The 14,647-nt window shown below is 41.8% G+C and overlaps 1 protein-coding gene across 14 annotated transcripts in view; it reads left to right on the top strand.

Moving 5' to 3' along the window:
• The window catches only part of gyg2 (glycogenin 2), a 95,467-nt gene that overhangs the window by 17,816 nt on the left and 63,004 nt on the right, over positions 1 to 14,647 (top strand). For all 14 annotated transcript variants that reach the window (XM_068033156.1, XM_068033152.1, XM_068033160.1 and 11 more), the window contains exon 2: positions 13,417 to 13,561. In XM_068033156.1, coding sequence (XP_067889257.1) covers positions 13,417 to 13,561 — 145 coding nt within the window. The remainder of the gene's footprint in view (positions 1 to 13,416; positions 13,562 to 14,647) is intronic.

Genomic DNA, 14,647 nt, shown 5'->3' with positions numbered 1-14,647 from the left:
AGCATGAGCTATAACTTTGTTCACAAGTTTGTTCGGCACTGTATCAAATGCCTTTTGGAGGTCCATGTACACCTCATCAATCCTCTTGGTTACCCTTTCAAAAAAAAAAACTCGAGGAAGTTGAACATTCTTTTCCCTGAACAAATCTAGCTGGCTTTCCTGAATTAACAAGCATTTGTCCATTTGACTATTAATTTGGTCCCAAATTACTGTTTCTAGAAATTTCCCCACCACCGAAGTTAAACTGTAGTTGTGGGGCTTACCTTTACGTCCTTTTTTTGAACAAGGGTATAACATTTGCAATTCTCCAGTCTTCTGGCACCACCTGAGTCTAAGCAAGACTGGGAAAATTATGGCCAGTGCCTCTGCAATTTCCACTTTCACTTCCCTCAGTATCCTTGGATGCATCTCATTCAGTTCTGGTGCTTTACTAACTTTAAGTACAGACAGCCTATCTAATACCTCCTCCTTTATCAATTTGAAATCCTTCTAGTGGATCTCCTGTTTCACAGTGGCCTGGGTAGCATTATTTTCCTTGGTAAAGGCAGATGCAAAGTATTCATTCAATACCTCCGCTATTCTGCTCCCTTGCGCCCCCCCCCCCCCCCCCCCCCCAATCTGCCTCCATGCGTAAACCCCCCTTTTGGTCCTTAATTGGCTGTAATCCACCTTTTACCACCCTTTTACTATTTACGTACCATAGAAGAATTTGGGATTCCCTTTTATGTTAGCTACCAGTCTCTTTTCATGCTCTCTCTTTGCTTCTCTTATTTACTTTTTCATGTCCCCTCTGAACCTTCTATATTCAGCCTGGTTCTCCATTGTATTATCTACCTGACATCTGTCATAAGCGCACTTCTTCTTCTTCAGCTCCATCTCTCTTTTGTCATCTGAACTTGTTTGCCCTACCTTTCCCCTTCGAGGGAATATACCTTGATTGTGCTTGAACTATCTCTTCTATGAAGGTAGCCCATTGTTCAGTTACTGTTTTTCCTGCCAACCTTTGATTCCAATTTACTCCACCCAGGTCTATTCTTACCCATTCAAGTTGGCTTTCCCCTGTTGATTATTCTTTATCTAGATTGTTCTTTGTCCTGTTCCATAGTCAACCTAAACCATGTGTACAATGATCACTGTCCCTTAAATGTTTTCCTACTGATATTTGATCCACTTGGCCCACCTCACTTCCAAGATCCAGGTCCAGCAGTGCCTGTTTTCTCATTGGGCTAGAAACATGCTGCTGGAAAATTTTCCTGAAAACACTCTCGGAACTCTTGTCCCTCTCTGCCCTTTACACTACTATCCCTGTCTATATTTGGATAATTAAAGTCCCCCATTATAAATACTTTATAATTCTTGCACCTCTGTGTAATTTCCTTGCAATTTGTTCCTCTACGTCCTTTCCACTAGTTGGTGGCCTATAAACTACACCGAGCAATGTACCTGCACCTCTTTGTTCCTTAGCTCTAGCCAAATAGTTTCTGTCCTTGACCCCTCTGGGACATCCTCTGTCTCAAGCACTGTAATGCTCTCCTTAATCAAGCCACTCCTCCCCTTTTCTTCCTTTCCTGTACACCTTGGATCCAGAAATATTTAGCACCCAGTCGTGCCCTTCTTTGAGCCAGGTCTCTGTTAGAGCCACAACATCATATTCACATATGTCAATCTATGCCTGTAACTCACCAATCTTGCTAACTGCACCCCATGCGTTCACATACACGCACATGATCGCTGATTTGGACTTTATTACTTCCTCCCTTATTCTGCGCCCACCTGATAATGTATTATTCCCTACTCCAGTGTTATCTATTTCTCCCAGTATTCTTGGTAGTGCTGTCTAACACTCACCTTATGCACCTTTATTCCTCTCTCCTACTTCTATATGCTGGTGCCCTTCCTCCTGCCAATTTAGCTTAAACCCTCCCCAACCACGCTAGTGAACCTCCCCACGTGGACATTGGGTCCAGTCCAGTTGAGGTGCAACCTGTCCTTTTTGAATAGGTGCCTCCTGCCCCAAGAATCTGAAGCCCTCCCTCCTGCACCATGCTTCAAGCCACACATTGATCCTCCCTATCTTCCTATTTCTACTCTCACTAGCATATGGCACCGGGAGTTATCCAGAAATTACTACCCTCTGGGTCCTACTCTTTAACTTCCTCCCTAGCTCCTGAAAATCTGACCGTAGGACCTCAATACCTGCCATTGCTATGTCATTGGTACCAACATAAACCTCAACTTCTGCCTCACTCCCTTCCCGCTGCAAAATATCTTGCACCCTCTAAGTGATGTCCATTACCCTGGCACTAGGGAGGCAACACACCATGATGGGTTACTACAACAATTCGGTAGTTTCATGAGCAGTACTGATGAGACTATCTTTTTAATTCCAAATAAATTAATTAATTGAATTTAAATACCCTTAGCTGCTATGGTGGGATTTGAATTTGTCTTTGGAGCATTAGTTTGGGCCCTTAGATTACTAGTCTAGTAACATTGCCACTATGCTACTCTCCCCCTTTCCTTCCTATAAGATCCTCCTTTAAACTACTCACCCATCCTAAGATTTCCTCTGTATGGTTTTCCTAATGCCTGTAAAGCACCTTGGAATGTTTTCTGCAATATAAATGAAAGCTGAAACTCCGACCTGTCATTTTTCCAGATGCTATTACATCTATGTGTTCTGACATTTTCTATTTAACTTCCAGCATGTGTAATTCTTTTTTATTTTTGCAGATAATTGTTAGAGCATTGATATAATTCAATAACTTATTTTTGAAGTGTTAACCACAATTAACTAACAAATTGCTCAAACGTCACTGTCAGAAATGGCAGTCCCATGGAGTTGTTGTGCATCTGCAGTTTCTGCATAGTAAGCTGTTTGGCATCATGCAACTCTGGTCAGTTGCTAAGTTTTTTTAAAAATTCATTCATGGGATGTGGGTGTCACTGGCTATGCCAGCATTTATTGCCCATCCCTAATTGCCCTTGAGAAGGTGGTGATGAGCTGCCTTCTTGAACCGCTGCAGTCCATGTGGGGTAGGTAGACCCACAGTGCTGTTAGGAAGGGAGTTCCAGGATTTTGACCCAACGACTGTGAAGTCAGTGGAAGTGGAAGCCACACACTTACAGAAAGAGGAAAAGAGCCTGAGTAACAGTTGTAATTAATAGTTGTATTTTTATACTGCCTTTGAGTTGCTGTGTGAAAGGTCGGATACTTCCTAGATTAGTAGAAAGGTGGGAAGAGTACCAAATCCCATTCAGATCAACATTCCACAGTTCACCATGCCATGAATCTAGGCTCCTAGACAGGTGGTGTGGGAAGGGGAAAAGGTGAATGAACAACAGGTTACTAAAAGTAGTTGTGATTTGGCTGGTCAGTGTGCTACCTTGTAGCACTTCTTGTCATTTTTACACAGTATTAGTAGCAACGAAACAGGCCATTCGGCCAACAGGTCCATCCCAGTGTTTATGCTCCACATGAGCCTCCTTCCACCCTAACTTCATCTAACCCCATCAGCATTTCCTTCTATTCCTTTCGCCCTCATGTACTAATCTAGCTTCCCCTTAAATATATCTATGCTACTTGCCTCAACCATTCCTTGTGGTAGCAATTTCCACATACTAACCACTCTTTGGGTCAAGAAGGTTCTCCTGAATTCCCTATTAGATTTATTAATGATTATCTTTATATTTCTGGCCTCTAGTTCCGGTCTTGTGCACAAGCGGAAACCGCATCGCTACATCAACCCTATCAAACTCTTTCATAATCTTAAAGACTTCGACCAGGTCACCCCTCAGTTCTAGAGAAAAGAGCCCCAACCTGTTGATATTTTCCTGATAGTTATAACTTTCAGTTCTCATATTTTTAGTAAATCTTTTTTGTACTTTCTCCAGTGCCTCTATATTCTTTTTATGCTGTAATAGGCTGGAACTGTTCACAGTACTCCAAGTGTGGCCTAACCAAGTTTATATACAAGTTTAGCATAACCTTTCTCAGATTTTCAAATCTATCCCTCTGGAAATGAACCCCAGAGCTTTTTTTTAAAAAAATGGTCTTAGTGATCTGTGTTGCTTTTTGTGATTTGTGTATCTGTACCCACAGATCCCTCTGTTTCTGTAGCCCATATAGATGCTTATTTTCTGAGGAGTATGCAGCCTCCTTACTCTTCACGTCTACATTGAAATTCATTTGCCAATTAAACAATTATGACCAGTTTTTTGCCTGGAAGTTTGTTTAGAATTCTCTTGCTGAACATGACAGCTGATCTTTTTTTGCTTTGATTCACCCTATCTTTGTTTACAAAAATACCCACATATGAAGATTATATTTTTATTTTGCATCTCATTTTTGAGATTTGAATTTCATATTAAAATTATGCCTGATCTTTGACAAAACCCATCCATTGCAAAGTTGACAGCTATGTTCAGAGTGGGAAAAAAAACTTTTTGAATGTGGTTGCTGGCTTTGGTTACTGCTGATTGCATGATGCCAATGGCAGATTTTCCTGTTTCCAGCTTGAGGTAATGGTAGATTTGTGTGAATTTATAACTGGAGTAGGAATATGCATCTAAAAACATAACATGGTTTCTTTGGGATGGTGTTATGGCACAGGAAGCTGCTTGCAGCATTGTTAAAATGTGTTAATATTCAGCACTGTCCAGGTGTTCAAGAATCCAAAAAGGTGGCTTGTACAAACGGTGCAGAATGAGTCATTATTTGCTGCTCCTAGCAAAGGAAACACTTGTTTGAAATTTCCCAGGATGAACAGCTCCAAAGCTACAAATTTTTCCAGCTCAACAGATCATTCAGTAGTTCTGAGATTTGCACCACCAACAAATTACATAAGATCAGGCTTGAGTTCTGTGCATCACAATACAATTCCAATTGGTATGAGACTGTAAAAGGAAGTGATGGGGAGAATTTGTCAATGTAAAGGCATTTTTCAAAGGGTAATTAGCTCATTATGGACTTTGTTGATTGTATTTATGGTTAATATTTGTGATTGGTATCTAGCATCTTTTTATTGCTTCACATTTCCATTTGATCAGGAATAGGAGGGATGTTTCAGAAGGATGGTTGGAGCCAGGACACGACTTATTAAAGTAATGTCTAAATGGTGTAATGAAAAGATGGGTTGTTGCTTTGGAAAGAGGAGGTCGAATGGGGTTAATGGTTCTTGTGAAGTTAAATAAATATTTTAGTTTCTCTTTAGTCTCTTAAAGCTAGTACATATTTAATCATGTATGCAGTGTAGCACAACATTAATTTGAATCCAATAAACTCTTTACTGAAAGGGTGATTGTTGATCTGTGTGGGTCATATTGCTGTACAAGGACAAAAGACTTGAAAAGGACAACTTACTGGAACTACTGTGAAACAATTGAAAGCGATTACATAACCGATCGCAGCTGGAGAGCAATTGCTTGACTTCCTCTGAAAAGATTATAGTGTGTTTTATGAATTAATGCTCACATTTATTGGAATGGATGCTAAATTGTCATTTGTTCTTTCCGAGAGCAATCACTGTGTGGGCACATGCACAGATCATGATGAAAACCACAGACTAGCTGCAGAACATGTGCAAGGAGAGTTGTGCACGGACCGCCAGCCTTTACTGATGTGCTTATGAGAACATTTTCCCAAGCAGCTGGTGGGGGGGTGGGGGGTAGTGATTGTGGGTTGGTGGCCACTGGTTTGTGTTCCACCCTCTGATATGCCAGTTCCATATTTAAACATGAGCGGTAGGCATCGAGACACAATGTTTAGCCTGTGAAACTGTTTCTCTACAGTGTTCTCTTACCCATGATCTTGTATATGCTATTTCTAGCTTCCGATAACTTACTTGGTACAAACTGTGTCAGCTTTCGATAATTTACTTTGTGTCCTGGCTGATAGTTTACAATGAGATTTGTGGCTTACCTTTGCCCTTCAAGTTCCGCTATGTTCAAGTCCCACTCCAGGGCTTGAGCACGAAATCTAGGCTGACAATCCAGGGGGAGTGCTTCAGTGTCTGAGGTGCCGACTTTCAAATGAGATGTTAACCTGAGGGCTCACTTACCCCCTCAGGTGGATGTAAAAGATTCTGAGACATTATTTCAAAGAAGAGCAGGGGAGTTATCCACGGTATTCTGGCCAGTATTATTCCCTCATTCAACATGACAAAATTATTATCTGGTCGTTATTGCATTGCTGGTTGTGGGATCTTGCTGTTCATAAATTGTCTGCCACATTTCCTACATTACAACACTTCAGAAGTACTTCATTGGCTGTAATGCGCTTCAGGCGTCTTGTTGTGAAAGGCGCTATATAAATGCAAGTCTTTTATTTCAATATTGTTTTCTGCCTCCTGTCGAGGTCCTTAGTTATTTGACAATTGTTCACCCTCTCTATGATCATCTCCAAGCTCACATCCTCCTCTTGAATACTTGGAGGTCCATTCCAACTATAAATATTTTTCTGATACTCCCTCACGCTGATCACAAGGGCTTACGGTACCTAGTGACTCAATCAGGAATTCCTTTTTTTGACGTTAAGCCATTCTGTACTTAATGGTGCATTCCACAGGTGGATTAACTAACTTTCTCACATTTTAGACCAGTTCAGTGGCTGCTTCACTGAGAAGCTTTTGAAGGATCATTATTGCAGATACATTGTGATTGGCTTCTGGCATTCCCTTGAACACGACAAGATTGCATTTCAAAATAGGCTCCTGTGAATTTAATTTGTGATTTAATCCTGACGAAAGTTATTTCCCCCCACTTTTTTTTTAAAACGTTTTGGTACAAATTGTTCAATTGTTATCTACAATCTGAATCATTTCCGAAGCAACTTTAGGGTGTTAAAACCTGCCTCTTTAAGAATAGCAAGGATTTCAAAATGTGTTATTAACAGTTGTTTTAAGAAAGCCCAAGATTCTGCACTGTGGTTTCAAATGATTACAAAGCAGCAACTGAACTAGTGCCAAACCAGGCTGAGGTGTGCACATGATGTTGCTATAGTTTCTTGCACTGCTTGGAAACATTTGGGTGGACGGAGGCATCCACTTACAATAGCCAGAGTCACACTCTGAGTTCTGCCCTTGGCGGTGGGCCTCCAGATGATCTGTTGTTTACGCCCTGCCCCTCGCCCTCACCAACCTCCCACAGAGGCAAGAAAAATTCAACATAAGTGCTGCATGTTTACCCTGACTGGCTGTAGTGCCGTGGTCCTGGGATCGCAAGAGCTACATTTTAACCTCTCCAATGTTTCTCTAGTGTGTTCGAGAAATATTAACAGTTATTGATTTGGCTGGATTCTACTGCTGGCCGATTTTACAGCGGTCTGTGACTCCAAATTTATACTACCCAGATCAAGTCATGTGCAGAGAAGATTTATTAGAATGGTGCCAGGGATAACTGAATCCAGTTACGTGGAAAGATTAGTGAAGTTCGGGTTGTTCTCCATCGAGCAGAAAAGGTTAACAGGAGATTTAATGAAGATGTTCAAAATTATGAAGGGATTTGTTTAATGAGGAGAAACTGTTTGCACTAGCAGAAGGTTCTATAACCAGAGGATGCAGGTTTAAGACAATTGGCAAAAGAGCTGGAGTTGAGATGAGAATTTATTTAATGCAGAGTTCTGATCTGGAATGCGTTGCCTGAAAGGGTGATGGAAACAGATTTGGTAGTAACTTTCAAAAAGAAATTGGATAAATATTTTAGGTTGTAGGTCTATGGGAAAAGGGCCAGGGAGTGGGCCTAATTGGATAGCTCTTTCAAAGAGCCTGCACAGGCATGATGGGCCAAATGGCCTGCCTTGGTGCTTTAAGATTCTAAGATGTATGGCACGTGCAGTCATACAGCCAGGACATTTGACAGGAGCAAGGGAACGGTAAAAAATGTCTTAAAATAAGCAAGGAATGGCGAAGAGAGCACTTGTTCGGCTGTATCATGTTTAGAAGAGTGAGCAGACCAGTATGTTTTGCAGGCATTGGGGAGAGAAGAGGCAAAGCAGGGAAAGAGAGGAATGGGTGTTGAGACCAAGAACCTTGTGATAGTTGTCCAGCATTGCTGTTTTTATCCTCCTTCCCTAAAAGTGGACTGTTTTTATAAAACAATACCGTGGCTTTTCTTTTGTTCTCAATATAAGTACAACTCTTAATCAATCTGTAAGCAGGTTTTGGCTGATTTGAAATGCTTGCAAGCCAGTGAGGAGTTGGTGTTGTAACTCAAACATGTGGAAGTGCAGGGGTCAAGTATAGATGCCAAGTGAAGTGTTCGACTCTGTCCCAGGAACACTCTAACCTCAGTCAAACACCACCTGATGCATCCGTGTGACGTTTTATGCAGTGAGATTGGCAGATTAGGGAGACGTCTTCTGAGGACTCATGCCCTCTTGGAACTGGAGCGAGGTTGCACAATCTAGCTCCATAAGGATGCTTACAGCCAGCACCTCTTCTCCCTGTGCCCATGTTCTTGCCACCCTGTATTGATTCTGTGTCACATAGAAAATAGGAGCAGGAGTAGACCATTCGGCCCTTTGGGCCTGCTCCGCCATTCAGAAAAGATCACGGCTGATCGTCTAATTCAGTACCCTGTTCTCACTTTCTCCCCATATCCCTTGATCCCTTTGGCATTAAGAAATATATCTATCTCCTCCTTGAATATATTTAATGATTTGGCCTCCACTTCCTTCTGCGGTAGAGAATTCCAGAGGTTCACTACCCTCAGTGAAGAAATTTCTCCTCATCTCGGTTCTAAATTGCATACCCTGTATCCTGAGACTGTGACCCCTGGTTCTGGACTCCCCAGCCATTGCGAACATCCTCCCTGCATCTAGCCTGTCTAGTTCTGTTAGAATTTTATTGGTTTCTATGAGGTCCCCTCTCATTCCTCTAAACTCTAGTGAATATGGGCCTAGTTGACCCAATCTCTCCTCATACATCAATCCTGCCATCCCAGGAATCAGCCTAGTAAATCTTCTTTGCACTCCCTCCATGGCAAGAACATCGTCTCTCAGGTAAGGAGACCAAAACTGCACACAATACTCCAGATGTGGTCTCACCAAGGCCCTGTATAACTGCAGTAAGAGATCCTTGCTCCTGTACTCAAATCCTCTTGCCATGAAGGCCAACATACCATTCACCTTCCTAATTGCTTGCTGCACCTGAATGCTTGCTTTCAGTGACTGGTGTACAAGGACACCCCAGGTCTCATTGCACCTCCCCCTTTCGCAATCTATCACTATTCAGATAATCTGCCTTTCTGTTTTTACAACCAAAGTGGATAACCTCACGTTTATCCACGTTATACTGCATCTGCCATGCGTTTGCCCACTCGCCCAACTTGTCCAAATCACATTGGAACCTCTTTGCATCCTCCTCACAGCTCACTTTCCCCCCCAGCTTCGTGTCGCCTGCAAACTTGGAAGTGTTACATTTAGTTCCCTCACACAAGTCATTAATATATATTGTGAATAGTTGGGGCCCAAGCACTGATCTCTGTGGTACCCCACTAGTCGCTGCCTGCCACCCGGAAAAAGACCGGTTTATTCCTACTCTCTGTTTTCTGTCTGGCAACCAATTCTCAATCCATGCCAGTATATCCCCCAATCCCATGTGCATTAATTTTGCACACTAACCTCTTTTATGTGGGACCTTATCAAAAGCTTTCTGAAAATCCAAATACACCACATCCACTGGTTCTCCCTTATCTATTCTACTAGTTACATCCTCAAAAATACTGCACAGAGGTTTAAAAAAGTCCTCTTCAAATCCCTCAGCTTTACTCCACCCGACTTTTCGAAACCCTTTCAATTCAACATTCCTGCTGCACCTTTCAGTCCTATGATTCTGATCTCTGATGTGTTTTTTTTTCCGCAACCCACTCTTTCTGCTTCTCCATCATTGACAGAGCGTTCAGCTGGCTTGGCCCTACTGAAACATGTGCATGTGCGCGTCCTTGATCCAGGTTGACACTACGTTGCAGTACTGAGGGAGTACTGTACTGGTCTGAGGTGCCGTTCTTTGGATGAGACATTAAATAGCTCCTGTCTGCCACCTCAAGTGGCATTAAGAGCAGGAAAGTTCTCCTAATGTCCTGGCCAACACTTACCTCAACCAACACCACCAAACAGTTTAATTGGTCATTTATCTCATTGCTGTTTGTGGAACTTTGTGTACAAGTCGGCTTCTGCATTTACCTACGTTACAACAACAACTACTCTTGAAAATAAAGTAATTCATTAGCTTGTGAAGTGTTTTGGGTTATCATGAGGTGATGCAAAATGATATACAAGTACTCTTTTGTTTTGCACTTACTTTCATTTACACTTTGGGACATTTTATTACAGTAAAAGTACTTATAAAATATAAGTTATGGCTGTCGCATTTGAGAATTTAATCTTTTTTTAAATGAAATGGTTGACCGGTTGCAGTCTTCCTGCAGGACTTCAATAAAATCTGTACTTTTTTATGGGTTAAAATTTTTCAATGTGGCAATCCTTCTGGTAATTTTAAACAGCTCTGAACCTCTCCAGCACTTAAATCGGCTATAATGGAATAGAATCTCCAACTAGTCACACAAACTTTGACATAGATTGAATCGCTAAGTGGCTGTGACCTTCTCTCATCTGAACAATTTGTACTTCAACTGTCTCTTTTATGTCAATGTGCAGTAGTTTCTACTTACTGATGCAAAACTCTGTGTTACTCTACATTTAATGCAGGATGTTATATATTGTTATATTATCTGTAAAGAGCTAGGAATTAATTAGCTAGGATTAACTGTTATGGGTAAGTGTGCTCCAGGAAGCCGCATTCACTGCTGCACTGGAAAGTCATGTGACACAACATGACGCCAGTCTACAGGCAGTCCTTACCAGGCAGCATGGCAAGCTGTATGAAAATCAACAAACAACTCCAGCCTTTCCAAGTCTAACGTTTGATTATTTCTAGCTTCGTGGAACCAGGAGGCATAACGCAAGGATTAAAAAAAAAAAATGCATTCCTGGGATGTGGACGTCACCCAGCAAACTCAACATTTATTGCTTGAGAAGGTGGGGGTGGGCCACCTTGAACCACTGGCAGCAATTTGGTAAAGCTGAATAGCTTGCTAGGCCACTAAAGAGGACAGTTAAGTCATATATAGGCCAGGCCAGGTAAGAATAGTAGGCTTCCTTCCCTAAAGTACGTTAGCGAACCAATTGGGTTTTTATGGCAATCTTACAGCTTTGTCACTTTTACTGATTCCAGCTTTTTAAAAATGGAATTCAAATTCTTAAAATGGTGAAATTTGAACTTGTGTCTTTGAGTCATGAATCCAGGCCTCTGGATTACTAGTCTAGTAAGATAACCACTACACTACTGTAACTCTTTGAGGGGAAAATTGAAAATCAGCAACAGAAAATACTGGAAACACTCTGCAGGTGAAGCGGTATTTGTGGAGAAAGGAACAAGTGTATTTCAGGTATAAATCTTCCGACATCCAGTTCTGATGAAGAGTTTTATTTTATTCGTTCATGGGATATGAGCTTTGTTGCCTATCCCTAATTGCCCTGGCAAAGGTGGTGGTGAGCCGCTGCCTTGAACTGCTGCAGTGCATGTAGTGTAGATGGATCCACAGTGCTGTCAGGAAAGGAGTTCCAGGTTTATAATCCAGTGACAGTGAAGGAACGGCGATATAGTTCCAAGTCGGGATGACGTGCGGCTTGGAGGGTAACTTGCAGGTGGTCGTGTTCCCTTGCGCCTGCCGCCCTTGTCCTTTTAGCTGGTAAAGATTGCGGTTTTGGAAGGTGCTGTCGAAAGAGTCTTGCGGCCTTGTCACAGTGCATCTTGTAGATGGTTCAGCCTGAAACATTAACTCTTAACGTTTTTTCTCTTCTTTACCCGCCCTCCCCCGACCATCCCCAGATGCTGCCTCACAAGATGAATTGTTTCCAGCATTGTCTGCGTTTGTTCTTGATTGTTCAGTGTTTTCCAGTGCATGGGTATGGTATAAATTAGTCTGCTAGGAGCTTGGTGTAGATCAGAATAGTTGTCGACATCAGGAATGCTGGAAGCAAATTGCTGTTTGTTTTCCCCATGGAGAGACCAGTTGTTCTTCTGTAATCCATTGCCTTCTCTGAAAAATGAAACCGTTTTAAGCCATTTCATATGACCATTGTGGGGGGAGGGGCATCAAAAAAGCCAGTGTTGTTTGCATGTCCTGGAACCTTTTTTTATATATTGCATCAGAGCTGAAAGGTGTTATAACTGGCCTTGCATAGAATTATGCAGCATAGGAATAGCCCATTCGACCCAAGTGGTCTGTGTTTATGCTCCACACAAACCAGCTCCCACTTTACTTCATCCAACAGGGGTATGGTAGCCTAGTTGCTATGTTACTGGACTAGTAATCCAGAAGCCTAGACTACCGATTTGGAGACATGAGTTCAAATCCCACCACGGCAGTTAATTAATCAAAATCTGGAATTAAAAAAATGTTAGTATTAGCAATGGTGACCATGAAACTACCGGATTGCCAGAAAAACCCATCTGGTTTACTAATGTTCTTTTAGAGAAGGAAATCTGCTGTCCTTACCTGGTCAGGCCTACATGTGACTCCCTGACCCACAGCAATGTGGCAACTTCCCTCTGAAGTGGCCTAGCAAGCTATTCAGTTGTATCAAACTGTATGTGCGATTAAAGGGCAATTACATGGATAATAAATGCTGGTCTAGCCAGTGACGTACACATCCCATGAACGAATAACAAAACAGCTGGCATGGACTCAATGGGCTGAATGGCTTCCTTCTATGCTGTACTAATCTATGGTTCTATGAACCCCAGCAGCAAATCCCTTCTATTCCTTCCTGCCTTGTGTACGTATCTAGCTTTCCCTTAATAGCACTGGGCTACTTTACTATTACGCATCTGCTCACAGGCAGGTGGCAAACCTGTAAGTGTAGCATAACTTCACCCTAATAGTGTCGTCTAAACGTCTGAGGAAGCCAATGTAAAAGGCGTCAATCATTTGTGTTAAACTTGTCGTAATCCAAGGAGCTGTTTTATGAGCTGTTGCATGATTTTTCTTAAATGTTTTCTATCCTGGATCTTGGTTAGTAATTTGTAAATGGTGGAAATTAATAAAACATGGAAAATGCTGGAAATACTCACCAGCTTTGTCAACATCTGGGGGAGGGAAAAAGATAAGTAAATGTTTTGCTTGAAGAAGAACCTATGTCCAGCTATTTCTCTTAAGATACTGATGGACCTGCTTTATACTTACAGCATTTACAGTTTTCTTTGAGGGAGCTATGCTTACAGGTATGACCCTTGATCAGAACGTAGAGCTGGAACTTTTGTTCCCTCACCCCTCACTTCCTAACCTAGGCCTGTTATTAGATGCATCTTGTGCAGAAAAGTTATTTAGTTTGTCTTTGCTCTCTCTCTATCCTAGTAGTAACAGACCAGGCATTTGTGACTCTGGCTACCAATGACGTCTACTGCCAGGGTGCTCTGGTACTCTGCCAATCTCTGAGGAATCACAAGACCACTAGACGGATTGTTGCTCTATTTACACCACAGGTCTCCAGTAATATGAGGTAAGGCTCCATTTTATTAAATCAATGTGAGACCAATTTTCACTCATCAATCATCGTACCATTGTTCAGCTCAGTGCTGAACTGCTTCTCGTTTCTTCATTTGTGTGTATACACTTGTTTTATTTGTTACATCTGCTCAACTGCAACGCCCCTGCATTGTGTGTGTAATGGAACATAATGAATTGAATGCCAAGTCCCTTTGGAAAGATTAACACACTAGGGGAAATTAATAGGGGGCTCTCTCGAAGGCAAACTGCAACAGAAACCAAATTAGAGAAGGATAACCTTTTTTTGAAAGATAGTTAGCTCTTTGCACAGTGCCACGTCACGTCCACTAAGCCACCAGAGAACTTGACTTCCTTATTGAACTGAAAGTTTTCATCTTTGAACTGGAAATATCTTGTACATTACACATTTCTACAGTGTTTAATGAGTTTCTGATGGTATTCACGCGTACAATAGATGCCATATTACAATGCCACGTATTATCTTTTTTTCCCCCCTTCTCTGGCCATCTTGTTTCCGTGCCGTAGCCTTTCTCTTTTTTAAAAAAAAAAGGCCAGGGCTGAGTTGGCTATTTCACCCGTCAAACCCAATCCTTTAGATGTATGAAGGGAGAGTTAATCTAATTATATTTTGAATTATACTTGCCACTCCCACCTCCCATTTCCCCTGCCCACCTCCAAATTACATATGCTACTATCTTCAATTCTAAGAATGCAGAACAGCACCCCCCTGCCCCCATTAAAGTAATGCACAATAGCTGTATATTTCAATGTTTATATTTCCTGACACATTGTAGCATATAGTCAAGCTACATAAATGCAAACCAACTCATCAATTTTGATGGGAGGTACTTCTGATTCCACATCCCTACAAAGAAAATGTGCAGACTGATTTTGATGAACTTACAGGGGAAGAATAAAATGTGTGCTTTTAAGCGCATCAAGAAGAAAAAAAAACGCATGAAGTGGACTAGAAATTGACGCCTAAGGCTGGCGCAGATGCTGATCCAGATGTGCCAAGAGTTGGCAGGAGCTTAGTAACATTGCGTAATAGATTCTAACACTTCAGGCTAGGTACCTC

Source organism: Heterodontus francisci, chromosome 6 (genome assembly GCF_036365525.1).
Source record: "Heterodontus francisci isolate sHetFra1 chromosome 6, sHetFra1.hap1, whole genome shotgun sequence".
NCBI classification, from domain to species: domain Eukaryota; kingdom Metazoa; phylum Chordata; class Chondrichthyes; order Heterodontiformes; family Heterodontidae; genus Heterodontus; species Heterodontus francisci.
This window is presented reverse-complemented; position numbering and strand designations above follow the sequence as displayed.